At 47.1% G+C, this 27,490-nt stretch overlaps 1 protein-coding gene across 2 annotated transcripts; it reads left to right on the top strand.

The window, feature by feature from the left end:
• The first annotated feature begins 263 nt into the window (after positions 1 to 263).
• Positions 264 to 26,390, top strand: LOC106732453 (cytosolic phospholipase A2 gamma-like). Of its 2 annotated transcripts, none has more exons than XM_075911979.1 (17): positions 264 to 418; positions 2,804 to 2,934; positions 3,485 to 3,598; positions 5,744 to 5,883; positions 7,355 to 7,553; positions 9,517 to 9,634; positions 10,821 to 10,961; positions 12,000 to 12,053; positions 12,578 to 12,640; positions 14,037 to 14,156; positions 14,584 to 14,709; positions 16,083 to 16,202; positions 16,607 to 16,732; positions 17,931 to 18,026; positions 20,864 to 21,018; positions 22,045 to 22,213; positions 25,605 to 26,390. In XM_075911979.1, the coding sequence occupies exons 2-17, from the start codon at positions 2,917 to 2,919 to the stop codon at positions 25,772 to 25,774; spliced, it is 1,929 nt and encodes a 642-aa protein (XP_075768094.1). In that variant the 5' UTR covers positions 264 to 418; positions 2,804 to 2,916; the 3' UTR covers positions 25,775 to 26,390. The 2 variants fall into 2 exon arrangements, with proteins under 2 accessions (XP_075768094.1, XP_014432244.2); XM_014576758.3 differs by having other exon boundaries at positions 5,741 to 5,883.
• Positions 26,391 to 27,490: the final 1,100 nt, after the last annotated feature.

The raw sequence follows: 27,490 nt of genomic DNA, 5'->3' as shown, positions 1-27,490 counted from the left end.
TTGGTCCTGCTTTGGGCAGGGGGCTGGACTGGACGACTCCTGACGTCTCTTCCAGCCCTAGGATTCTATGAAATTCCAATCCAAAAGAGCTCCACTTCTCATACCCCGGTAGCCATGGGAACAAACAGGCAGAATCGGGACAACATGGTCCTTCCACCCCACTTCCCTGGTAGAGAGGTACAAGCAGATAGAAACTGGCAAAACCAACCGTCTGGCAAATTAGGAAAAGAGGAAGTGTCAGACACAAACTCTGTCATTGTGAGGGGAGCAGAGGAGGGGCATGAGGAGGCTGTCAGCCAAATATTATTTAAGGTCTGCAACGAATATTACTCAGAAGGAAAAAAGACAGGACGTGAAATACTTCCATTTGCATCTGCGCTGCATGTCCCACGAACTGCAGGGAACAACACAACTTTCTGTGAGTACATTCAAGGAAACAATCATAGCTACAAATGCCTGTTGGAAGAGCAGCTAGCCGAAAACTCAGAAAGTAATAGTAAAATGTTTAAGTACATCAGAAGCTAAACAAGCAGTGGGGCACTTGGACGATTGAGATGCTAAAGCAGCACTTAGAGATGATAAAGTCATTGCGAAGAAGCTAAATGAATTATTGCATCAGTCTTAATGGCTAAGCATATTGGGGTGATTCCCAAACCTGAACAAATTCTTGATAGGTGCCAAATCTGAGGAATTGTCCCAGATTGAGGTGTCATTAGCAGAGGTGTTGGAATAAATTTTTAAACTTAACAGCTTCAAGTCTTTGAGACTGGATTAACCCAAGAGTTTTGAAAGAACTCCACTGGGAAATTGAGAAACTATTAACTGTGGTTTGTAACTGATCCTTTAAATCAGCTTCCATACCTAAGGACTGGAAGATAGCTAATGTGATGCCAATATTTTAAAAAAGGCTGTGGAGGTGATCCTGGCAATTACAGACCGGTAAATCTGAAGTCAGAGCCAGGCAAATTCTTTGAAACTATAATAAAGAATAAAATTGTCAGACACATAGATAAATCTAATTTGTTGGGGGAAAATCAATGTGGTTTCTGCACAGTTCATCTGATAGAGATCATTGAGGGGGTCAACAGACATGTGGATAATGGGGATCCATTGGGGGAGCCATGTAGATTTGTTGGTTCGGCAAAGGGAAATGAAGCCGCGATTTAAATAATCTCCGCTTCATTTAAATTTAAATGGCTGCCCCGCTCTGCCGATCAGCTGTTTGTCGGCAGATCGGGGCAGTCTGGACGCTCCCCTGTCGACATGAAAGCCCTTTATCGACCTCCCCAGTAAACCTCATCCTACGAGGCATAACGGGGAGGTCGATAAAGGGCTTTCAGGTCAGCGCGGGAGCGTCCAGACTAGCGCACTGAGCCGACAAACAGCTGATCAGGTGTTTGTCGGCTCAGCGCGGCAGCCATGTAAATTTAAATGAAGCCGCGATTATTTAAATCGCGGCTTCATTTCCCTTTGCCGATCAGCCTATTCTACATGGCTCCATCAATGGAGCCATGTAGTTTAGACACACCCCCACTATCCCTCTTTACCATCTGGCCTTTCCTCTCTTTTGAGGCCGTTTTTAAATTTCACGTGTACTTTAATATTTCAAAAGAACTCTTTTCTTTACCTTCCCTCATATGTGTCCGAGTCAGAACTACAACAATGGCTGCCCGTCGCAGGGAGCCATAGCCTGTAATACCGCTAAGGCTGGTATATGGGGCTCTGTCTGTGAGGTGGAGTGTTTTCCATATAAGGGCATGTCAATTAATAATCTTCCCCTGCTCGCTCCACCCATTGCAGTGAAAGATCAGCCAATGGGCTGACTTGTGCTCAGGCCTGCTGCTCCACCCACTGCAGCAAAAACCAACCTATGGGGTGATAAGTTCACAGGCAATAAAACAGACAGGCAGCCCCTCTCTCCCTGGGGATTCGCATCGAGTGAACGCCTGGCCTGATCACCCAGACGCCTTGCACCCCCCGCTCTCGAGTCTTACTGAGCGTACTCCGAGTTGGTCGACCCGAGTGGAGATAGTTTATGAGCGTGTGACCGATACTTGTGTTCCTGCTGTCTCCAGAACTGGTATAACCCCCCCCCCCCCCGCCATCATCCCTATCCTAATTGATTTTTTAGTTGTCCTTATTGCTTGTCAAGTGACAGTGGCTAAAAAGTTACTAAGTTAGTTTATAAATAGTTGTGGTTTAGGTTTTTTACTGTTTCCTTGTATAAAGTTGTGTAAATAATCAGCCCTATGGACAATACCAGTGTTAATTCAACTGTTCCTAACCCCTGGGCAGTTATTGGGAATTATTGTGATTTAGAAAAGCCTCAGGGAATTGTTTTGTGTTGTCTGGCAATCTGTTTAATTTTTGTTCTGATGATTGTCTGGTGTCATCAAAATAAAATCAGTTTGTGCTTTTTGAAACCCCCAGTTGTGGTCTCATCCTTTCCGGCATCCCTTCGAACCTCGTGTATTACGGGGACTGACAATATGGACTAGTGAAAATTTTCGACGTGTTTCTCTCTTAACCTGTTTTGACACAAGACTCCCCTATGAAGATTTCTATCATGTGTTTTCTAAACAATCTCCACTTCATAAAATATTTTAAATCTCCCTTTCTTCTTCCCTTTATATTTGGAAAGTGGAACCTCTAAACTATCCAAGCTCCATGTTAGTTTGTTTTCTTTGACATTTCAAGCTTGAGGTTCAGTAGGATACGGGCTCCTACCTACTTTATTTGCCTTTTCAATTCCCGCTCAATATCCCTATGTTGCTATATTCAGCGTTCCTTTTCTTTGAAATAGTTACAGAAAGAAGAAAACCCATCTAGACGCTCCTTAAAGAGCCCGTTTACCGCTGCAGGAAGAATTCCATCTCCCCACGAGCTCTGCAGGGAAACCTGGAAGAAGCGCTGAAAATGTCTGAATCAAGGACGGTAAATTATTTGTCTGACGAGAAATGTGTTGTGTTCAGCCCAGAGTCGCTTTCTTTCCATTTGACCAAACTTTTTACCATGTTTGGATTGGGTTCAACTCAAACTGGTCCCATCTCCCCTCCTCCCCCCAGTTTCTCAGAACGTCCAGTGAATGGAAAAATCGATCCTTTGCCCAGCTCTGCCTGGGATCTTGGCTGAAGTCTCGCGGGGGGGGATAGCTCAGCAGTTTGAGCATGGGCCTGCTAAACCCAGGGTTGTGAGTTCAATCCTTCTGGAGGCCATTTTGGGCAAAAATTTGTCAGGGATGGTACTTGGCCCTGCTGAGAAGGCAGGGGACTGGACTCAGTAACCTTTCAAGATCCCTTCCAGTTGTAGGAGATAGACAATCTCCATTAATTTATAAACTAAATAAATTTAATTTATGATGCGAGTATTAAGAGGGAATTTGTGTGGAACCTGTGCTAGCTGCAGCCATCCCCCGTATCTCCACTTCCTGGCAGCCTTTCAAGAGGTCAGTTGAGGGATTTTTTTGGCTTTTTATTTTTGGCAGGATGAAACTATCCGGCTCTCCCAGGAGCTCTCAGCGGGTGAGAAGGAAGCCACTGGGACCAGAAAGGGGAAAGTCCTGAAGTGTCTCCAGAGCCAAGGAGTTGCCTGTGATGAGGTAGGCCTCCGTCATGCCCTCCAGCGCTAAGGAGAACACTCTAGCTCCTCAGGCAGGGGTGCGGTGATTGAGGTGCCTGGCCCAGTGGGCAGAAATCCCTCAAAAATCAGGCCCCAGGGAGGTGCTCCCTGTCTACCATGACACTCCCAAACAGCAGGGGGGCAGCTCAGGGCCACAGACAGAAATCACTTCCATCCTTTGGTTGGGCTCAAACTTGGGGCCTTCAGTGCTAGAGGCACAAACCCTGACAGATGCTGCTAAAGGAGTAACATGCTTAGAAGTGCCGGATGGGGCTTTTGGGGGAGACAACAGCCTCTGCAGGGCCCTCGGTGAGCTGGGAGGGGGAGGGGCTGGCTCTGACCCCTCAGAAGGGGTGCAGCTTCGGGCTGAAGGGGCAGATACAACCAGCACTCAGGACCTCCCAGAATGCATTGTTCCACCCAGAGTGCTGTTCATGCCTCCCCCCCCCCCCCCACTCTGCAGCTCTCAGCAGCTCCATCTCTCCAGGCAACCCTAAGAGCCTCCCAGAGCACTGTGTGCAGGGCTCCCGTGGTGCTTTAAAGGTCCCAAGGCTCCGGCCACCCTGCTGCCTCAGTATCAGTGGCAGCAGCCAGGAACACTGGGTCCCTTGGAATCACCAGGCCCCAGGGAAATTTCCCCCTTTGCCTCACAGGCCTGTCTGGGGCTGACCTCTAGAGGGCTCCAAGTGCACATGAATTCAGTCAGTGCTCGTTAGAGACTCCCTGCCCTGTGATTGTGAAGCTAGACCATGCCTGCAGCAGAGGGCAGATGGAAAGGGGCCATTAGAGCCATCATGGGGGAGCATAGAGGGAGAGAGATTTGGGTTGAGTGCGCTATTGATCCTGGACTGACAGATTGCTAGAATCATTAATGAATGGGGGCTATGTAACTTCCTTCCTGCATGCATCACAGCGCCCTCTGCTGGTTGAACTGCACAGTGGATAAAGCCAACTACTGCTGCCTACCTGCTGTGGTGATTCTTTTACTGGCATGGTGGAAATGTGGAGAACCCCCCAAGGCTGTGTCCAGACTCAGGGGTTTTTTCAAAAAAGTAGCCTTTTTTCGAAAAAACTTCACCTGCGTCTAGACTGCAGCCGCGTTCTTTCGAAATTAAATCGAAAGAATGCGGCTTTTCTTTCGACGGCGGTAAACCTAATTCCACGAGGAAGAACGCCTTCTTTCAAACGTGCTCTTTCAAAAGAAGGCGTTCTTGAAAGCAAACAGGCTTTTTAGAAAGAGAGCATCCAGACTCACTGGGTGCTTTCTTTCGAAAAAGCAGCTTGCTTTTTCGAAATTCCACGTGCCGTCTAGACGCGCTCTTTCGAAAGAGGCTTGCAGTCTAGACATAGCCCAAGAGAGTTACCTAGCATTAAAAAGCAGTGGTCCTGGAGGGAGGGGAGCTCAACACAGCTGACATACCTGTGGGACGTCTCCTCTCTTTGGGCCTTGCAGATCCAGCTTAAGAAACTTTCCCTGCTTCCTCCTCACAGCCGTCTTCTCGGGGGAATTTTTTTTGGGGCTCAAGAGTCAGTCTCTCTAGTTCTCACTGACCCTGTTGGTGCATTAGTGCCACAACAGGCTGGCTGTTTGCATTCAAAACTGCTTGGTTGAAAAGCTGCTAATTTGTGAAAAAAATGTCCATGACGGACAAAAAAATTAAAGTTTCAACCTTAATATTTTGAAATTGAGGGGGTAGGCAGGCAATGCAGGGGTCTTTGTGGGGGCTTTGATGAATGGGTTGGTTCCTCCAAGAAAGAAAGAGCCAAATTTTAAAGGGATAAAAATAATTTCCTGAGCTGCCCTTCCTACATTTTGAGGGCATAGAGACGCGTCCTTCTTCATGACACATTTGTTCCAAACAAACTGACAGACTCCCATAAATCATGGGGACCAAGGGTCGTAGACATGGTGGACAGTAAAAAGTTCTAGTAAATCTGAGCCAGATTCCAAGTCCAATGGAAACCAAAGGGAATTAGGAACCTGCATTGCTTAGGTGGTTTTCAAGTGCCCTCTAGGACCTCACATGCATCCCTTTCTCGAACGGGTCTGTAACCAGAGCTGAATATCAGAGAGGCCTCAGCGTTCTTCCTTCATTTGTCGTTTTCTCTTCCCCTTTCCCAGAAGACCATGCCCAATATCGCCGTGCTAGGATCGGGCGGGGGTCTGCGGGCCATGATCGCCCTTCTGGGAACTTTGGTGGAGATGAAGAAACAGCGCCTGCTGGATGCCGCCATGTACCTGTGCGGGGTGTCAGGTTCCACCTGGTAGGTGCACGTCTGTAAAAGGGAGAATGAGCCGCTGCAGAAGGGAGAAGGAGGCACTTTTGCTGAAGAGTTGGAACATTCTTATGAAGATTCAGCCCTGAACATTTTCCAAGCATTGAAAGAGAAATTTTTAGGAGCAGGTAGGGGTGTGTCTGCATCACACTCAGGGAACATGGGGTAATGCATCCAATTCCGGCCACCCCCCTACAGAAAGGATGTGGTGAGGCCACATCTGGAGTATTGTGTTGAGTTCTGAGTTCCTCATCGCAGAAAGGATGTGGGCACATTGGAGTGGGTCCAACGGAGGACAGCAGAAATGATTCTGGGACTGGAGCACATGACCTATGAGGAGAGGCTGAAGGATCTGGGCTTGTTTAGTCTGCAGAAGAGAAGAGTGAGGGGGGATTTGAGAGCAGCCTGCAACTTTGAGAAGGGGAGCTCCAAAGAGGATGGAGAGAGGCTGTTCTTGGTGAGAACAAAGGGCAGAATGAGGAGCAATGGTCTGAAGTTGCAATGGGGGAGGTTAGGTTGGATATTAGGAAAAACTATTTCCTGAGAGGAGTGGGGAAGCACTGGGATGGGTTCCCTAGGGAGGGGGTGGAATCTCCATCCCTAGAGGTGTTTAAATCCCATCTTGACCAAGCCCTGGCTGGGATGATTGAGTGGGATTGGTCCTGCTTTGGGCAGGGGGCAGGACTCGATGACTCCTGAGGTCTCTGTCCGCCCTGGGATTCTGTGATTCTATGATACTCCATCTGAGCAAGCTTTACCCTTAGTAGCTTGGTCATCAACAGCAGCAATCATTTTGGTTGCCCTTCACTGGACCCTCTCCAACGCCTCCACATCCTTTCTGTAGTGGGGGCCCCAGAACTGGACACAATACTCCAGATGTGGCCGAATCTGGAGCTGAATAAAAGGGAATAATCACTTCTCTAGATCTGCTGGCAATGCTCCTCCTAATGGAGCCCAATCTGCCATTAGCCTTCTTGGCTGCAAGGGCACCTTGTTGACTCATCCTCAGCTTCTCATCCACTGTAACCCCCAGGTCCTTTTTCTGTCAAACTGCTGCTTAGCCAGTCGGTCCCCAGCCTGTAACAATACTTGGGATTCTTCCGTCCCAAGGGCAGGACTCTGCACGTGTCCTTGTTGAAGCTCATCAGATTTCTTTCGGCCCAACCTTCCAATGTGTCTAGGTCACTTTGATCCCTATCCTCCAGCCTATTTACCTCTCCCCCTAGCCTTGGCTTTCAGAAGAGGGGCTTGGCTCTTTCCCTGTGACTGGCATGAATTTCCCAGCGGCCATGGTGACGGGCAATCACGGATGAATTTCTTGTGAATTCACAGCGGTGTTAGAACTTGCCAGGACGATCGTTCTGCATGGGAAAGAGAAGGTTGAAAATTAAAACGGGGAGGGAGATGCCCTATTCTACGTCCATAGTCTCAGCCGCAGCTCTCTCTGGTTCATTCCAAGGTGCATGTCCACCCTCTACCACGAGAAGGATTGGGCAGAGAAAATAGAGGACTTGGAAAGACGCCTGCGTGACCAACTTTCTGAGACTTCCTGTGATATTATAGAAGAGTTTAATTTGGTGATACAGGCAGCTGAAGATGAACTCTTTTCTCTGACCGATGTCTGGGATGCTTTCTTTGTCTATAGTGTATTGAAACTGGTGGGTTTGCATGTAAATCCAGAGTCTCTCTCTCTCTCTCTCTCTCTCTCTCTCTCGGCAGTACTTGAGATTCAGGAATAAAAGAGTGGAAGGATGAATAACTCCTGCTCACATTTTAATGCTTTCTGACCCCTCAAGGTAACTTTGTAGGTCTCAGTCTTTTCCCTGGAACTCCCAAAGATCACTGAGGTATTTGAACATTTCTAAAGTGCAGACCTATTTCCCATTAAAACTATTGGGAATTTGGCCCTTTGGTTGTTTGTAAGAATCTCACCCTAGCATCTTATCCCAAAATTCTTGGCTTTCTGGAATGTAAATTGATGTAAAAAAGAGCTAGAAGGAATGAAATTCTCAGTCATAGTCTTGAATTTTTAACAATGGGCTCTTCAGTCTCACAGGGAAAAAAAGGCTTAACATGGTCCAGAGACTGGGAGTTGAAGTTAGAGAAATTCAGACTCTAAAAGGTTTATTTTTGATAGTGAGAGTAATTGACCATTAGAACAATTTATCAAGTTGTATAGTGGATTCTTCAGCACTGACCATTTTAAAACCATTATTGAATTTTTTCTGAAAGATTATTTAACCTAAAATTATTTTGATAGATTTCAGGTCACTTTTTGGAAATGGGATATTTTTTCCCCATTAGCTAAACTTTCCAACAAAATTCCATTTCAAGACAACAAGTTGAAATGTTTCATTTCAAACAGGCCCAAACAAAGCATTTCGACTTTTTATTTGCATTTTTTTCTCATCACATTCGACCTGAATTCACAAGTAATTTCAGAACTCCAAAAATATTTGGTTTTGGTTGAATTTACTACTCACAAAAAATGTTTCGCCGGGATTTACCACTCCCTAATTCCTATTAATTTGAATGGAACTGAAGTAACTGAGCTGGAAGTGTAGTTCTTACATGAAGGAGACTCACTTATGTGAGGTTTGAGTCCCTCCCCTCTGCCACTCCAGCTACACCGATATTCTTATCGTCTTAACACATGGTATTTCTCTCAAACCCATAAGCAAACCATTTTTCTCCAGCATAGACATGTCCTAAGGCAGTGTATCTCAACCAGTGATATGAGTACCTCTATGGGTACTTCAGAGAAGTCTGGGGGGCGGTACATAAACACAACTGAAATTTGGAGAAAACTGAATTTTTGTTTTCAGTTTTACAGCGCTTTATTATTTTTGTACTTTTTACACCCAAAGATTTCATTACCTGCCTGGCTATGATTAAGTTGTTTAAACAAATGTGTTGTAATGGAGAAATGTGTGTGTGTGTGTCTGAAAACTGTAGGTACAGGGGGTACTTCTTTTCTCTTTTTTTTTTTAAAAAGGGTACTTTATAAAAAAAAAGTTGAAAAACACTTTCCTAAGGCACTGACCTTGCTTAGCGACTTTTGAAAAGCCCTTTAGATGCTGCTTTGCCTTGTTAGGTGCCAAATATTTTTGAAACTCTGGGTCCAATTCCTTTAGGCCCACTTGAAAATCTCCAGCATGTCCCATACAGACTTGCTTGTTTGTCTGCACAGTGCATGCTAGAAGGAGGAAAAAATGATGAAGACAAGAGTCGTCTTGGTGAAAAGGGTTTAATTGGTACCCTGAACTAATTACAGGTTGAACCTCTCTAATCCAGAACCCCTAGCTGGATGTCCACTTATCATGGGTGAGGCTAAGTTTCCAACGGTCTTATCAACTTTGTTTACAGCCACCAGGCCTGGCTCAGTGTTCTGTGCTGTTATTTAGCTCTAATTTACCCCAAAATGTCTTCTAACACCCCAGCAAGCAGAGGAAGTGCTGGTCATGCTTCTAGAAAATATTGACCTCCCTGGTCTGGAAAATTCTCTGGTTCAGAAACAAGTGTGCCGGACTAGAGAGGTTCAACCTATAACAAGGGACAGAATTTCTGGGAACAGCACCAAAACGTTTCTCTTTCGGCACTAATCAGTTCTCACCTTTCCAGCATGATTGGACCAAGTTATCTGAACAAACGGATGCCTCCAAAAAAGGGACTAATCCGTACCCCATCTATGCAGCAATAGAATATAGCAAATTGAGTAAAGAAGGTAAAACAAATCCAGGTAAAGAAATATGTTTTTTTTTTTCATACACCTCTCCAATCTCTCTCCCTACATTTCAATCACATTTTTATGACCCTTGTTACCAAAATGGTTATTGATGTTCTTCATTGTCCAAAAAAAAAAAAAAGGTTTGTCAAAAAGATGAAAATTTCCCATGATTATTTCAACAGTGACTTTGAAAACAAAGCAAATGTCTATTACATACATTTTTGATAAATGACCCGATGTATTTAAGAAAAGAATCCTTTTTGAAAAGGAAAAGAAGCTGGGAAACTTCCGAAAATATGACATTGTTTTCCCCTTTTCGATCGGCTCTACCGTTAAATGTATCATTTTTAGATTTGACTCGTTATGATGCATTTTCCCTTTCCACCTTTCTTTGGAGTGAGGGATGGGATGTGAAGGGGCGCCATGGCAAGAAGGATTCTGGGATGTGCAAGGACAGGACATGATGGCTTAGCAGAGAAACACTAGGAGGAAGAGGTCACAGGAGAAAATGACCCTGGAGGGAAGAAGAGACTGAAAAATTGAGTGGAGCAAATAGATTGGAGGGGAGGGGTAACTGAGAACTTATTGCCCTCAGACAAAAAGGGAACAAAAAATTGGCATTTCAAAGGGACCATTTTACATGCCACTTTGGAGAAGTTACAAAAAAGGTCAACCAAAATGGTTAGGAATTTGGAACGGGAGCCATATGAAGAGAAATTAAAAAGATAGGATACAGGTCTATAAAATCATGACTGGTGTGGAGAAAAGTGAATAATTATTTACTTGTTCCCGTAATACAAGAAGTAGGGGTCACCAAATGAAATTAATAGCAGGTTTAAAACAAACCAAAGGCAGTTTTTCTTCATGCAGCACATAGCCAATCTGTGGAACTCCTTGCCAGAGGAGATTGTGAAGACCAGGGTTCAAATAAAGAGCTAGATAGATTCATGGAGGTTGGATCCATCAATGGCTATTAGCCAGGATGGGTAGGGCTGGTGTCCTTGGCTTTTGTTTGTCAGAAGCTGGGAATGGGTGATGGGTAGGGGTCACATGATGATTCCTTGTTCTCTTCCCTCCCTCTGGGGCACCTGGTATGGCCACTGTTGGCAGACAGGACATTGGGCTGGATGGACCTTTGGTCTGACCCCATCTGGCCGTTCTTACTTTCTCATGTTCTTGCCCTGTCTATATTTCCTAGGGACCTGGTTTGAATTCACCCCCCATGAGTCTGGTTTCCCTGGCCTTGGGGCATTCGTGAGCACTAAAGCCTTGGGAAGCAAATTCCAGGGTGGGACTTCGACAGAACAGAGGGAAGAGAGACACATTGGCTACTTGCAAGGTGAGCCGCGAAGTCCCTTGTTTCCCAGCTGAGCGAGATGTAACCGTCCTTCCAGGTGGGGTTGGCAGTAGAAGGGCTCGGTATAATACCTGGGGATCCTGTTTCACAGCATGACAGAGAACAGGTTTGAGTCTTTACCCTGAACATTACACAGCACCCCTGGGTGCAGCTCAAAGGCAAAACGTCCCCTCTCCCATGCACCCAGCTGGTGTAGAGTAGAGAGAGCCCCACTGTCGAGATTCGAGCACATCTGAGCACAAGCGAAACTCTCCCTCCAAAGACCATGGAGTGTCCTTGACCACCATTCCCCACCCTGTCCCACAGACTGACATCCCTCTAACTCACCCTTCCCTCCTCTTCCTCCGCACCCCGCTCACTGCTCCTGCCCGTAGCCAGCGGAGACCCAGAGTTCAGAGGCACATCCGCACGAGTTCCCCTCCCCTTGAGAAGGGTCAGGAGGAAAACGCCAAGCCATGTTCACCCCATCGCACTGTTGTCTCCTCTGTTTCCAATGGTCCTTTTCATAGAATCAATTCTGAGAAAAAATTAGTATTTGCTGATGCAAAGAATCGGAGAATCCCAGGGCTGGCAGAGACCTCTGGAGTCATCGAGTCCAGCCCCCTGCTCAATGCAAGACCAACCCCAACTCGATCATCCCAGACAGGGTTTGGTCAAGCCGGGACTTCAACTCCTGTAGGGATGGAGATTCCACCCCTTCCCTAGGGAACCCATCCCAGGGCTTCCCCACCCTCCTAGGGAAATAGTTTTTCCTAATCTCCAACCTAGACCTCCCCCACTGCAACTCGAGACCATTGCTCCTTCCTCTGCCATCCGTCACTACACAGGAAAACTTTTGACCACCTCTGCTTAAAATAACCGATTTCAGACATGAACCAATGAGTGAACCAAGTTGCAAAAGTACATAGCCCATTGGAGTTCCCCCTGGACTTTTCTACCAATGGTCCACCATCTGGAGACGGCGTTGGTGCTATCGTAACTCCACCGAGGCAAATCAGGTCTTTTCCTTTTTATTTTCAGGTCTCTGGGGAAGTGCCCCTGGCAGCATGAAGGAAAACATACGTTTTTTAATAGGTACTAACATTTCTGCCTATTGAAGGTAGGGTTGGGCCATCTGTTGAGTTGGAACAGGCTCCTCATGGAAGAGCTACCCTACCATTCTGTAGCAACGGTCCCAGTTCCTTACTATTCATCCCAGTGACACCGTCCCCTGCCACCAGTCACTGCATTGGCAGCAGCACGATTCTGAGCATTCGGAGCTGAAATATTTCCATTTCAGTTCGTCAAGATCTTTTGAAATTTTGACTTTTGTTGAACTGCTGTTTCAGATGAAAACAAGTTTCAGAATGTCCAAAATTTCCCACAAGGTAGAAATTCTGCTTTCTTGCCCTCTCTCCTCCCAAGTTACACCAGCGAAAGCCAGAGCAAAATAAGGTCCTTGACACCTAGATCAAACACAACCCTGACTCCTAATGACAAAAGGACTCCGCGTCACATTTCAAATCCCGAACGAGATTTCCTAGATTACACGGTTCATTAACTCACATTAGCTATGAGAAATGACTCCTAACGCATGTGTTTTGTTTTTCTTTTCTCAGATCTTATTAAGGAAAAATTCAAAAGACTGAGAAGAGAACGGCGATATGCACATTTTGCAGCAGGTGGGTCATTGTGTCTCTGGCTGGTTTTTTTTATCTTGAAGACTTCTCAAGGTCCTTTCCAGTTCTAGGGTGCTATGCTGAGGTAGACTCCATAACCCTGTCAAGCTAGGGCTTGTGAGTTCAAATCTTACTAGCGGCTGGCCTTTGAGAGTTGTGAAGTCTCCATCATAAGAGATATTTGAGGGCAGATTAGCTAAATGTCCTCAAAATCAGCATGTCCCAAATTGCCACCAAAATTCATCCATTCCAAAAGCTTGTCAAAATTAACAGTTTCTTGTGGAAAGTTGAAATGGTGACCAGCTGGCAGCTTTTAATGCAGAAAGTGCTATTAGGAAAGTATCGCCAGGCCTACTGGGAAGTCATGAGCAGCCCTAATCCCAAAGTTCACTTATTATCGCCTGCCCACCACACAACTTGTATCCGATAGAAGAGAATTCCTGAGACGCACCGAGTGTCCAAAAGGGGAAGAACCTTTCCCTGGGGAGATCCAGCCGCTGCAGCATTGGCAGGGTAGAGTGAGCTGCGGGTTATCTACCCACCGTTGCCGTCCGATGCCAGGTGGAGTTTCGGACACTGGGACACTGAGCATCTGCCGGGGGTGGAGTTATGGGTGAGGAAGAGAAATTTAAACTTGAGAGCTGAGGGGCAAACCCAACAGGGTGCTGAATAAAGAGGCGGACAGGTGAGGAGGACTGAACATTTTGGCAGGCAGGGTGAGCCTCAGGGCAGGGGCAATTAGATGGCTCGAATGGGCTGTTTGCGTCTTCCAGGGGGCCAGCGAGGTCTCTGAGATTCTGTGGTTCTCGGCGGTAGGTGGATTTATCCCACCGTGCACAGATTCCCTCCCTAGAATGTGCTCAGCCACCAAACCCAACCGGGCTCACAGCTGAGACTGTGTGGGGAATCCCTCCCTTCCTGGCACTGCTGGAAACTCTGGGAAACCCAGCAGCTGCAGATCGGGCAGCTTGGCTGTGGTTACGTGTCGCCCACCACTGCCGGACTGAGGGAGGAGACATTTCCAGTAGAGCTGTGGATCCAGGACCAGATGGGGAGTGTGCGGGAGGGTGTGGCTAGTTGTGGTGGCTGCATTTACTGCAGGCAGCCCACATGACCTCTTCAAAGCTTAGCCTCCATCAAGCAGCACCGACCCAGCTCCGGCCAAACTCCCAGTTTTAGTAAAATAAATGCAACTGGGAGCTCTAACCATTACACGCCTCCTCCCACGGGTATGCCTGATATACCATGTACAGACACACTCAGCAGCTAGGGCTGTGACCCTACACAGGGTGTTGCATCCTGGCGCCCAAGAGACTTTGGGATCTGGGGACATCAGACCTGAGGGGCTACTAGGATCAACAGCAGCCTAGTGGCCACATCATGTCCTCATTCCTTCCAGCTATTCACTGTTCTTCTGACCATTGCCGGAGGACTGGCCTCTTCCTGGAGCTTTACATGCAAGGCTCAGCTGGGAAAGACTGTGAGGAAGTCTTCAGGAAACTAAAGGAAGTGCTGCAAGGCAAGCGGATCAGTGGGGCTAGATTTATCCTCTGTCCCTGTGTCTAATCATGTAAGATAGGATTTTCAAACGGCGTCCAAAGTCTCCTTCCTTTGGTGCCTTAGGTAATGTCAGTAAGCATGAATTACTGAATGAATGTCTGAAAGAATTGCTGAATGAATGAATGAATGAATGAATGAATTGCTGCATACTGACAGTATCCCTGTGTTTGCCAGTATTTCCACAAATTCCCATGACCATTCTGATGCACATGGGCTCAGGTTTCCAAAAGGTCCTGAGAAAATTTGACCCCTAAATCCTATTGCTTTTTAGTGGCCACCAAAACTGCATTTTCACCCGTTGAACGTCCCTGTGCTCCAGGGCATGTTGAATGACCCTCCCATTCCTTGTCTCAAATCTAACCTAATTTTTCCTGTTCGCTGAGCAGGTGAGAAAAGCAAGATTTCCTTCCTGAAGTGCAGTGAGGTGCATGTGGCCTGGAGTTCAAAGACATGGGAAGAAAGAAAGGCAGCGTTCGCTGAACTCATCATGGTTTTTAAAACTGAACTTCAAGGTGAGTCTTACAGACTCTGCTGTCTCTTAGACAGGGCGTTCCAAAGACAGACAGTGTCTGGACTTTCCAAATTATTCCTCCAGATGTGGGAGCCAAAGCACCAGATGTGTCCCACGGAGAAAAAAAATGGGCATTTCACTATTTCCCTGTATAATTCATCATTTTGGGTGTGTCTAGACTACAGGGCTTTGTCGACAAAAGTGGACTTTTGTCAACAAAACTATACCTGCGTCCATACTGCCTTTGAGTTATGTCGACATAACGTCGACAAAACTCAGCAGTTTTGTCGATGTATGTAAACCTCATTCTACGAGGAAGAACGCCTTTTATCGACAGAGTTCTGTCAATAGAAGGCATTATTGCATCTACACTGTCCTTTGCGTCCACACTATTATGTCGACAAAGTGGCTTGCTTTGTCGACAGAACTGGCTGTAGTCTAGACGCTCTTTGTCGACAGAAGCTTTGTCGACAGTATCTGTTGACAAAACTTCTGTCGACAAAACCCTGTCGTCTAGACATACCCTTTGAGTGTTTCTGTTCTTTCTTCTTCTCTCCCCTACCCCCACTTAAAGAGGTAAAAGCAAAAAGTTATGCTCAACATTGTTCCCATGCATGAAGGGGAATGCCAGGAAAGTAAATCATTTTGCATCTTCTCGGAAAACGTTTTTAAAATGCATTTCTTCTTCATTTCTTTATTTTGAGTCCTGTTAGGAAAAAGGAGTCTGAGCACCTTTGCAATCATCTATCCATGTGGGGGACATTCAGCTTAGCTCTTTGTCCGGCCTGGGGGGTGATAGTGAAATCCATACTAGTGACCGAGCGAAGTCCACGGTCATGGGTTCAAACACGTCGGGACTTGGAGGCCGTCTGGCTACCGACAACTATTAATGCACTTTGTTCCACAATAAACCGAACTCAGTATTTTATTGGAGTCTGTGGCCTTTGAGGGATCTGGTGATGTCCATTGCGCTAGCTCCCTACGCAGAGCGGGCATGAGATACCGAGGGAGCCTACGAAAATGCACGCAGCCAAATGTTTATCATCCCTGACGGAGCAGGGTTATCCTGAACTTACTACATTGCTGTTCTGACCTACTGCCCTAGTCTGCCTCAGGCGGCTGGTGCCGTAAGCCAGGTGTCAGGGGAGGTGAGCTCTAACCATTACACTCCTCCTTCCACTGGTGTGCCTGATGCTCCAGGACACCACGTAAAGACACATTCAGCAACCAGGGCTCTGACTCTACACAGGCTTTTGCATCCCGGTACCCAAGGGACTTTGGGGTCTGGGGACATCAGACTTTCCCCTCTGTGCCCATGGGGCTACCAGGATCAACAGCAGCCTTCTGGCCACATCATGTCCTCTTTCCTTCCAGCTATTCACTGCTGTTGTGGCCACTGCTTGGGTATCATCCTCTTCCTGGAGCTTCACATGCAAGGCTCAGCCGGGAAAGAATGTGAGGCCGTCTTCAGGAAGCTAATGGAAATCCAGAGAGGCAAGTGGATCGCTGGGACTAGATTTACTGCCTGTTCCTTTGTCTAATCAGGTAAACCAGGATTTTCAAAGCCTACTGCCTGTGGTGGCGTAGGTGATGTCCGATGTCATGAATTGCTGAATTGCTGAATTGCTGAATGAATGAATGAATGAATGAATTGCTGCATGCTGACAATATCTGTGTGTTTGCCAGTATTTCCACAAATTCCTATGGCTGTTCCAGTACACACACGCTTAGGTTTTCAAAAGGACCCGAGGAAATTATAACCCTAAAACCTATTGCTTTCTAGTGGCTGCCATACCTGCCTTAGCCCCCTTTGAATATCCCTGTGCCCCGAAACAGATCCAATGAGCCTTCTATGACTTATTTCACATCTAATTTCACTTCACTCATTATTTATGCAGAAGAAGATATCAGAAATTCATACCTGAGGAGCTGTGACATGGCTTTGTTCCCTTACTGGAAGATCGTGGCAGAAGGATTTTGGGAGATAGCCAAATTCATCTGGGAATGTGAACGGGAAGCTGCAGGCAAGTCTTTTAGAAACATTGGTCACCTCGACGGGCTTCCAAATCTCCAAATTCCTGCTTCAGATGCGGGAGCAAAGAACCAGATGTGCCTAAAAGGGAGAAAATTAATCATTTCACTCTTTCCCTGTGTAATTCAGCATTTCAGATGTTTTAGTTCTGTCTTCCACTAGTTTCCTCCTCATATTAAGAGGTAAAAATAAAAAGGTATCATCACCACTACCTGGTTAACAGGTAGGAAACAAAGATTCATAGAATCACTGGAAGGGATCTTGAGAGATCATCAAGTCTAGTCTCCTGCACTCACAGCACTATCTAGATCAGAGGTGGACAACCCATTTAAGAAAGAGAGCTGAAACAGCAGTGGAAAAAATGCAAAGAGCCTCAGCACAATTGTAAAGCAAAAAAAAAAAAAAAAAAGGAGGCTGCCCCTTTAAGAGACAAACAGGCGCCATATTGGGCACCATTTTGAATCGCCTCCCCAGTGAGCACAGGAGAACCAGGGGCGGGAGGAGCAGGGGCAATGGCGGGGGGCACAGGAGAAGCTTCACAAGTCACACTTTTGGGGGAGAAGAGCTTCATGTGGCTCGTGAGCTGTGGGTTGGCCACCCCTGGTCTAGATCATTCCTGACAGATGTTTATTTAACCTGCTCTTAAATATCTGGAATTATGGAAATTCCACAACCGCCCTAGGCAATTTATTCGGGCAAGGAGTTCCACAGGTTGACTGTGCAACTCTGCAACTCTGCATGACCGTGCATGAATAAAAACTTCTTTTTAGTTGCTTTAAACCGACTACCTATTATTTTCAATTTGTGATCCCTAGTTCTTATGTTATGGAAACAAGGAAATCACTTTTCCATACTCATTTTCTCCATGCATGTCATGATTTTACAGACCTCTATTATATCCCTTAGGAAAAGCTATTTCCCGAGGAGGGTGGGGAAGCACTGGGATGGGCTCCTTAGGGAAGGGGTGGAAACTCCATCCCTAGAGGTGTCTAAGTCCTAGCTTGACAAAGCCCTGGCTGGGATAGTTTAGTTGGGATTGGTCCTGCTTTGGGCAGGGGGCTGGACTCGATGGCTCCTGAGGTCTCTGCCAGCCCTGGGAAAGGCCAGACGTGTCCACAGATTCCTCCCAGCCTTTTGTTTGAATTGGCGTTCCCCTTCGGGTCGTCTTCCCTTTGCTCTTGCCTCCCCAGGTTTCGCATGGAGCGTGGCGAAGCTCTTGTGGAAAATGGCCGTCTGCCTCTGCACCTGGACGTGGGGCAGCACCCACAACTTTCTGTACCAAAGCGGTGAGCAGCCTCCTTTGGACTGGCCCTTTCCACGTGAGGCCCTACCCCCGTGGCACCATCACTGTGGCCAACAGAAGGTGGAGTGCGGGGGAAGTGCTCTAGGGAAGGCGAGGGGGAGGGGTAGCATTCTTGTAGCCCCGAAAGCTCTGTGAAGATAAGGTCATGAAACGTCTCTCAAATTCTCTCTCTCATAACCTACCTATTGCCCCATTTCTGTTGCCGTATGACCCGAGTGCCTGTTGACAGCTATGAACAGCCGGCAAGGCCGAGAAATGTTTTTCTTTCCATGTAACTGAAGGTGAGCTGAGGTGCCAAACCACAAAACAATCGTGTCTAGGTCACAGAGCAAGCTTGGTGAGGGCTACAGCAGGGATCACAGCTGTCTGAATGCTCCTGCGCTCCAGAGAGAGAAGAGAAGGGTGGTAAAAAAGGAATTTCTGCTTTTGGTGCCAACGAAATTTTCTGAATACAGGCAGTCCCCGGGTTACATGGATCCGACTTACATCGGATCCCTACTTACAAACGGGGTGAGGCAACCCCGCACTAGCTGCTTCCCCCCAGCAGATCAGGGAGACGCGAAGCTAGCGCCCCCCCCCCCCTCCTCCAGCAGACTAGGGAGACGAGGAGCGGCTTTTCTCAGCAGACACCTCAGCTTGAGAATAAAGGACTGAGGGAAGTGAGGTGTGGAAGAATAAAACTGAGCTCTGGCCTAATGTTTGGCTAGAGTTTCCCCTACAATATGTACCAGTTCCGACTTACATACAAATTCAACTTAAGAACAAACCTACAGTCCCTATCTTGTACGTAACCGGGGACTGCCTGTATTTGGTTTTGTTTGTTTTGTATTTTCCTGAGAGCTAGGGATCTGGGGTGGAAATGTTATTTGCCTGGTTTTATTAGAATGAAATTTCAAAGCATCCCCCATCCTCTTTAAGGCAGGAGAGTGCTGGTCCATGTTTCTCAAAGATAATAGTTTTATTCTGAGTGGGAAAAGATTGTTTTGTAAAATGAACGTTCTCACACAAAAAAAACCAAAACCCAAAACCAAAACTCTATCATGATTTTCCAGCAAAGTCTTGCAATGAAATCTCGCTCACAAGAAACAGGAAATGAACGGTGGAATTGAAACAACTTTGAAATCTCAACTCATTTTTTGGTGGTGGAGAAGATATTTTTCTTTTTTTGACCTGCTCCTGTTACCTTTTTGAGTGTTTCTGAGAGTGTGTCTAGACTACAGAGTTTTGTTGACAAAAGTGGACTTTTGTCAACAAAACTATACCTGCATCTACACTGCAGCTGAGTTCTGTCGACATAACATCGACAGAACTCAGCAGTTTTGTCAATGGCAGTAAACCTCATTCTATGAGGAATAACACCTTTTGTCAACAGAGTTCTGTCGACAGAAGGCGTTATTGCATCTACACTGTCCTTTATCATGTCTACATTATCATGTTGCGTCTACATTATCGCGTCTACATTTTCATGTTGACAAAGCGGCTTGCTTTGTCAACAGAACTGGATGTCGTCTAGATGCTGTTTGTCAACAGAAGCTTTGTTGTCAGTTTCTGTCAACAAAACTTCTGTTGGCAAAAGTCTGTATTCTAGACTTAACCTGAGACATAAATAAAAGGAACTCCGCGTGGAAACTGAAAGGAACGTGGAGTTTTTAGTTGTTCAGGTGGTTGGCAGCTGGGAGCCAGGGTCAACGCCGTGTGTTAGAATGAGTCGGAATTTGCCCTGGGTCACATCTTACTAATAAGGCAGCCGAGTTCTGCAAGAATGGAAACTGACCAACCCCTTGTTCAAATTCGTATTTATGCACGATGTCCATAAGCCACTGAGCCAGTTTGGAGGCTAATTTCTCAATTTTGGAACTGAGGATTTTCAAGGAACCTCCGGGCACGATTCTGGTGCCTAAAAATATCAATAGACACAGAGGGTTAATGGGAGTTAGACACCTAGGCCCAGCTTGTTAAAGGCATTTAGGCGCTGCATCCAAGCAGGTGCAGCGCCTAACTCCCACTCATTTCATTTGGAATGAGCGGCCTGTCGGTGACCAGGATGGGGCAGCCATGCCTTCGTAGGGTTGCTAGGTTCTGGTTTTTACCTGGACGGTTTGGTAATTTAAAGGCGCAGTGACTTTTTTTTCTTTACTCAACAGATTTCCCGATGTGGTTTTTTTTTGGGGGGGGGGGGGTTGGTATGTTTTCTTAAACCATCTGACAACCCTAATGTCTAGTGGTTGGAGCAGGAGTCATGCCTAGTCTGAGCTGGTGTGAAAAGCCGGTGTTGAGGGTTGAAAGCAGAGTCAGAGGCCAGGAATCAGAGCCCGTGACCTGGAGCCAGGCAGGATGACTGCCAGACTGTGGATCTAAGGCTGTATCGACATGGAGAACGTTTGGAGACAATGATGCTGTCCACAGACAAACTGGTCAAACTGGTTTTCCTGCCTCCCATTCTTGGAATTTCCTGGCCAAGTGGCTAGCTCCCCTGGTGACAGAGCAAAGCATTTTGGGTCCGCATCCCACAGGGCAGTGTGGAAGGAAGGCAGAGCTCAACCCTGTGCTTCTAGGGATTCCCTCCTAGCTCTGCGAGCTCTCAGTGCTGGGAATGTCAAGGCAGCCCAGCTGTCTCTCCAGCCCTCCCCTGGCAGCAACAGCCAGCCTGCCGCTGGGTTCCTAGCTAGGCAGAACAGGAGCATCCTAATGATTCACTCTTTGTTTGTTCCCCAAAGGGAGCAGCTCACTCAGCTGCCAGACACTTCCCAGAGCTTTGAAGGGGGTATGAAGGGAGTTTGATCCTCACCCAAAAACCAAGACCTGGATGCATTTTTGCAGGTGTGGCCCAAGCCACTTGCTTGACCAACAAAGAATTAATCTACTTGATCGACGCCGGCCTTGCTATCAATTCCGCCTACCCCCTGGTGCTGCGCTCAGCGAGGAACGTGAAACTGATCCTCTCCTTCGACTTCAGCTCGGGAGATCCTTTCGAGGTAACATCTGTAATTTATGTGATGTTGTCGAAAGCCTGAACTGGGATTGAGCAGGGTACAAAGCACAGAATTGTAGAATCATAAACTCATAGAATCATAGGCTACGTCTATATTGGCAAGTTTTTGGGCAAATACTTTTAATGCAAGACTTTTTGCATTAAAGTATTTGCACAAGAGAGCGTCTACACTAGCATGTGCCTTTGCTCAAGAGATGTGCTTTTGCACAAAAGCATCCATGCCAATGTAGACGCTCTCATGCGCAAGAAAGCTCCGATGGCCATTTTAGCCATTGGGCTTTCTTGCACAAGAAATTAACATTGCCGGTCTACACTGGCTTCCTGAGCGGGAGCATCATAATTCTTGTGCAAGAAGCACTGATTTTCTACATTAGAATGTCAGTTGTTCTTGTCCAAGAACTCCCCGCCAGTGTAGACAGGCAGCATGTTTTTGCGCAAAAGTGACCACTTTTGTGCAAAATCATGCCAATGTAGATGTAGCCCTAGAGTCCTAGAACACTAGAACTGGAAGGGACAGGACCAAGCACCATCTAGACCATCCCTGACAGGTGTCTATCAAACTTGCTCTTCGATATCTCCAGGGATAGAGATTCCACAACCCCCCTAGGCAATTTATTCCAGTGTTTCACCACTGGAACTTTTAGGAACAGTTAGGAACTTTTTGCTAATGTCAAACCCAAACCTCCCTTGCTGCAGTTTAAGCCCATTGCTTCTTGTCCTATCCTCGGAGGCCAAGGAGAACAATTTTTCTCCCTCCTCCTTGTGACATCACAGCGATAGTATAAGTGCTGTTATAGAACAATTCTGGCTGCACAGATGTGCCAATTAGGTTGTGCCTGGCCTCCAGATGAGGTCCTGTCAAGCAGTTCCATAGAGGTTCCTTGGAATGCTTGTGTCTCTCAGGTTAGGTGCACGTCTAAGGCTCTAGCCTGGCCATATTAGCGATATCTTATGGTACTAGTGGCAATTCTGATGATTTATTTTATAATCCATTTTCCCTCCTCCCCAGACCATCAGGAGCACGTCCGAGTATTGTCAGGCAAATCAGATCCCATTTCCCCTGGTAGATCCCCAGGTGATTAAGGACAAAGACAAGCCCTCCGGTTGCTACATCTTCAAGGGAAAGGATACGCCCACTGTCATGCACTTCCCGCTCTTCAACACGGAAAACTGTCCCGGTAAGTGAGTCGTGCACCCGTTCTGCTGCAACTCTGCCAACTGGATTCCCCAAGGTACTTAGGTGGCTCATTGCTGGGTTAGCCACTGCCATGACAGAATCTCTCTGGGAATCACAAAATCCCTGCTCAGAGGGGCCACTAGACACTGCTGTCCCTTCCCAGGCTTCCAGAGGTGTGACCGGGGGAAGAGAGACATTCCTCTGCCTTCCCTGGCTGCAGGAGGATGTGCTGAGCAGAGGCTTGTGGAATCAGGCCCCGTGCTTGTGCTCTGACAAATGCTAGAAGATTTCCTGCAAAATGCAGGACAATGTAGCACTTTAAAGACTAACAAGATGGTTTATTAGATGATGAGCTTTCGTGGGCCAGACCCACTTCCTCAGATCAAATAGTGGAAGAAAATAGTCACAACCATATATACCAAAGGATACAATTAAAAAAAATGAACAAATATGAAAAGGACAAATCACATTGCAGAACAGAAGGGGGATGCGGGGGGGGGTGGGAAGGGGGAGGAAGGAAGGTAAGTGTCTGTGAATTGCTGATATTAAAGGTAGGGAGAGTGGGATGTTTGTGAGTTAATGGTATTACAGGTGATAATTGGGGAAACTGTCTTGGTAATGGGTGAGAAAGTTCAAAGTCTTGTTAAGTCCCTGGTGGTAAGTGTCGAATTTTAACATGAATGATAGTTCAGAGGATTCCCTTTCAAGTGCAGATGTAAAAGGTCTTTGTAGCAGAATGCAGGTGGCTAAGTCATTTAGAGAGTGTCCTTTCTGGTTAAAGTGGCAAGAAACCGTTTTCTCTTTGTGATCTTGTCTGATATCTGTTTTGTGGGCATTAATCCTTTGGCGAAGTGTCTGAGATGTTTGTCCAATGTACATAGCAGACGGACACTTTCGGCACATGATAGCGTAGATTATATTTCTGGATGCGCAGGAATATGTGTTCTTGATCTTATAACTCACTTGGTTAGGTCCAATAATGGTATCAGCAGAATGAATATGTGGACAAAGCTGGCAACGGGGTTTGTTGCAAGGGAAGGTACCAGGGTTGGTATTAGTGTGGTATGTCCTGTGGTGGTTGCTAAGAATCATCTTGAGGTTAGGTGGTTGTCTATAGGAGACTATGGGTCTGTCTCCCAGAGCCTCTTTGAGTATGGTATCCTGTTCCAATATTGGCTGTAGTTTATTGATAATGTGTTGGACAGGTTTTAGTTGGGGGTTGTAGGTGATGACAAGTGGTGTTCTATTGTTGGTTTTCTTGGGTCTGTCTTGAAGTAGATGGTTTCTAGGTATTCGTCTGGCTCTTTCAATTTGCTTTTTTGTTTCTCTGGGTGGGTAGTTGAGATTTATAAATGCTTGGTAGAGATCCTGAAGCTTCTGGTCTCTGTCAGTGGGGTTAGAGCAGATGCGGTTGTATCGAAGGGCTTGGCTATAGACGATGGATCGTGTGGTGTGTTCTGGATGGGAGCTGGATGCATGTAGGTAACTGTATGAGTCAGTGGGTTTTCTGTAGAGAGTGGTGTCTAATTTTCCATTGTTGATTTGTACGGTGGTGTCCAGGAAGTGGATCTCTCGTGTAGAATGGTCCAGGCTGAGGTTGATGATGGGGTGTAGGTTGTTGAAATCTCTGTGGAATATCTCCAGTGTTTCTTGGCCATGTGTCCAGATCATAAAGATGTCATCGATGTACCGTAGGTAGAGGAGGGGTGAAAGGGGACGGGAGTTGAGGAAACGTTGTTCTAGGTCAGATTTCCTGGCATTGCTGGGTCCTTCAGGGCTAGGGGGCTAGGGCTGTGGGGGTGCAGGAATCAAGACATGGGTGGGTGGTGTAGAAGCAAGAAAAGACAATGTATTCTTCCACAGTGGGCTCAGGGCAGGAATCAGGGCAGGTGTCTAGAAGGTTTGGGGGGCTCAGGGCAGAGGCCGGGGGTGCAGGAATCTGGGCAGGGGGTGGGAAGTGGGGGGAGGGCTGAGGGCAAGATTCAGGATGGGGAAGGGAGATCTCATGTCGGGTGGCTCACAGGTCACGGGGGAGGGTTACCGGGGCTGCCCATGGCACTGAGGGTGGTGCTACTCCAATGGAGGCTAGATGCAGGGTTGGGTGGGGCTGGATGGTCCCCCCGGGTGACTCCTCATGGTGGGATGGGGGGCAGGACTGATACTTGAAGGAGCTGTTGGCCAGTGGCCTCCCCATTTCTGGCACAGTGGCCGAAAGCTGGGGGAGGGATTTGGGAGGCAGGGGGCCACTTACCCATCACTGCCTGGTGCGGCTGCTGCCCGTGGTCACTCTGCAGTGTAGCTCTCCCCTGCACTCGCTGCCCCCTGTGGTCAAAATCTGTCACTGCTCTCAGGCCCCTCCCTTTCCGTGTTAGGGAACACAACCCCATTCCAGGCACTTCCCATTGTCCTGGCACAACCAAACCCTGCCCTTGCTATACGTTAGGATGAGAGGCTGCTGCCTTCCAAATTTGGGGATCCTAACTTATCATTTGGATGGAATTCCTGAACACACAGACAGCTGGATGGACTCACACACAGACAGAGAGACAAATATACAATGACTCTTGAGGTCAAATATACAAATATACACACTCTCTAAAACAGTGATCCCCAATTCAGTGCCCGCGGGTGCCATGGCACCCACTGGGTCATTTCTGTGCACACACCGAGTGATTGGGGCCGGCCCTGCCCCATGGCGCGCAGTACATGGGCGGCCCCGAACCTGGGTGCATGGTGCATGGGCTGTGCCAGCCCCGGGCACACGGTGTATGGGCATCCCCGCCCCTGGGCGTGTGGGACAGGAGCAGTGCCAGCCCCGGGCGCCTGGTGTATGGGCAGCCCCACCCCTTGGCGTGCAGCACAGGAGCAGCGCTGGCCCTGGGAGCGCGGCACATGCGTGGCCCCGCCCTCGCGCCCAGGCACCTGGAGCATGAGTGGCCCCACCCCCGGGCAGCCGGCAGCCCCAAAAAGTTGGGGACCACTGCTCTAAAATATAGAGAGAGAGATGATAATGTCACTAGTTCTCCAGTCACATGTTTGGGGGGTTTTTTTTGTGGGGGGAAAAACTAAGAAAATCTTTTTAACATCACGGGTGGTTTTGCTCTGGAATGCCTTCCAAGGGATGTAGGGGAATCCCCAGGAGATGGTTTAGGAACAGGTTAGACAACCACTTTTCAGGGTTGGGCTAGATTCAGTTGGTCCTGCTTCAGCAGAGGATGCTGGAAGAGATGTCTCCCAAGCTGCTTTTCAGCCCCATGTTTCTATGAGTCTATGAAAATGCAATGTTGTTCCCCCACCTCTTTGGGTGCGTGGTTCTGTTCTTTTGGGCGCCGGAGAAGTGCATAAACATAACCACTGTTCTTCTCTCTTCTGCACTTCCCCACCTCTTTTAGAAGCAAACGAGATACAGCTGTTCAGAAGCAAGTTTGCCACCATAAACATGTCTTACGCAAAGAAAGATATCGAAGAACTACTCACCAAAGCAAAGAAGAACGTATCCAACAACCAGGAGAAGATACTGAAGGAAATCAATGAGATTGTGTCCTCGCTTGCCCCCAAATAATTTTAAAACCACGTCTCTTTTTGTTCAAGATAGATAGATAGATAGATAGATAGATAGATAGAGGGGGTGTGTGGGGATAGATAGTACATGTTGATTATTAGATGAATAAATAGATCAATAGTAGTTAATGGTAACACAGATGGATCATCTCAAGATCATCCCACTTGAAGAAGTAGGTTTTGCCCAGGAAAGGTCATGATACTATATATATACATACATGAATTTGTTAGTCTCTAAGGTGCCACAGGATTACCTGTTATTAAATAGATAAATTCATATGCAAAAGTTATGAAAAGTAGATAGAATTTTTAAGACACTTACACATACACGCCATCCTCCTGGGTTGACGACACATCTTGATACTGCCGAGACCATTCAGATATGAAGGGCTTTTTCTTCAAATGTACCCTCCCCCCACACCCAAAAAAGAGTTCAGCTCTTTCACGCTTGCTATCTGGTCACCCTACATCCTTTTCACGCAGACATTGACGCTGTGCAAAATGTTAACATTGCAGCTGCCTAACAAGTACGTGTGCCATGTGTGACAATAATCCTCGGCAACCCTCTTTCCTTCCACGTGATGAATATTAAATAAATAAACTAGAATTCCCCGTTATTTTTCACTCCATGAGCCTCGTCAATAGCTTCGGAGGATTGCCCAGTAATTAAGAGCACAAAGGACTCCATTTCGGATCCCCTTGCTCATACGGACTTGCTGCTTTATACCACAAGGCCTTTCAGTGGCGCTGTTACTCGATGACAGCACGAGGGTCGGAAGTCGGTGGGAGTTGCAACAAACAGGGAGGAACCCTGGGGTAGTTGCTACAGGGCAGTGAAATACTTAGGCTGCTGTGGAAAGAGATGGACATGGGACAGAAAGAGGGCTCAGCTTTGGTCAATAACTGTATCCTGAGTTGTTCTCCAGCTATGCGGGGTTTGACACCGCCACAGAGACATTGGTTCTTGTGAGTTAAAATGATCCTCCAGCAGAGGGTTTTGTAAGAATGCAGGTTTGTTATCGAGTCCAGCCCCCTGCCCAAAGCAGGACCAGAACCTTGTACCAGGGTCTTCTTAGAATCCTAGAATCCCAGGGCTGGCAGAAACCTCAAGAGTCATTGAATTCAACCCCCTGCCCAAGGCAGGACCAACCTCAACTCAATCATCCCAGCCAGGGCTTGGTCAAGCCGGGACTTCAACACCTCTAGGGATGGAGATTCCACCCCCTCCCTAGGGAACCCATCCCAGCGCTTCCCCACCCTCCTCAGGAAATAGTTTTTCCTAAAATCCAACCTAGACCTCCCCCACTGCAACTTGAGACCATTGGTCCTCATTCTGCCCCCACTGAGAACAGCCTCTCTCCATCCTCTTTGCAACCCTCCTGCAGGGAGTTGAGGGCTGCTCGCAAATCCCCCCTCACTCTTTTCTGTCTGAAAGGATGTGGTAAAGCCTGGGTAAAGCCTACCCAGGATGTCAAAAGAGCACTAAGTTAGGGGTAAGTAAAGGAAAGGAAGCATTGTTAGGATACAGGAGACATGAGCAAAAAAACAGAATTTGATTGGATGATCAATAATAACCCCGCTTTTAGGGAAGTTAACTAACACAGACTGCAATATGTAGCAAAGTGCTGATAACCCCAAATGGAACAGACAAAAGTCTAAAGGGCAAAAATAGACCGATATCAGCATAGTCAGGCAAGTGGAAAAATGTATACAAGGT

The sequence above is a fragment of the Pelodiscus sinensis genome, chromosome 30, assembly GCF_049634645.1.
Source record: "Pelodiscus sinensis isolate JC-2024 chromosome 30, ASM4963464v1, whole genome shotgun sequence".
NCBI lineage: Eukaryota > Metazoa > Chordata > Testudines > Trionychidae > Pelodiscus > Pelodiscus sinensis.
The sequence above is the reverse complement of the archived record's forward strand: the minus strand, read 5'-3'. Positions and strand labels throughout refer to the sequence as shown.

Excerpts from the sequence above, each read along its gene's own strand:
- LOC106732453 (XM_014576758.3), top strand. Across the intron at positions 3,599-5,740 it reads AAGGAGTTGCCTGTGATGAG|AAGACCATGCCCAATATCGC; the intron begins GTAGGCCTCCGT and ends CCCCTTTCCCAG. Across the intron at positions 16,733-17,930 it reads ATGTGAACGGGAAGCTGCAG|GTTTCGCATGGAGCGTGGCG; the intron begins GCAAGTCTTTTA and ends TTGCCTCCCCAG.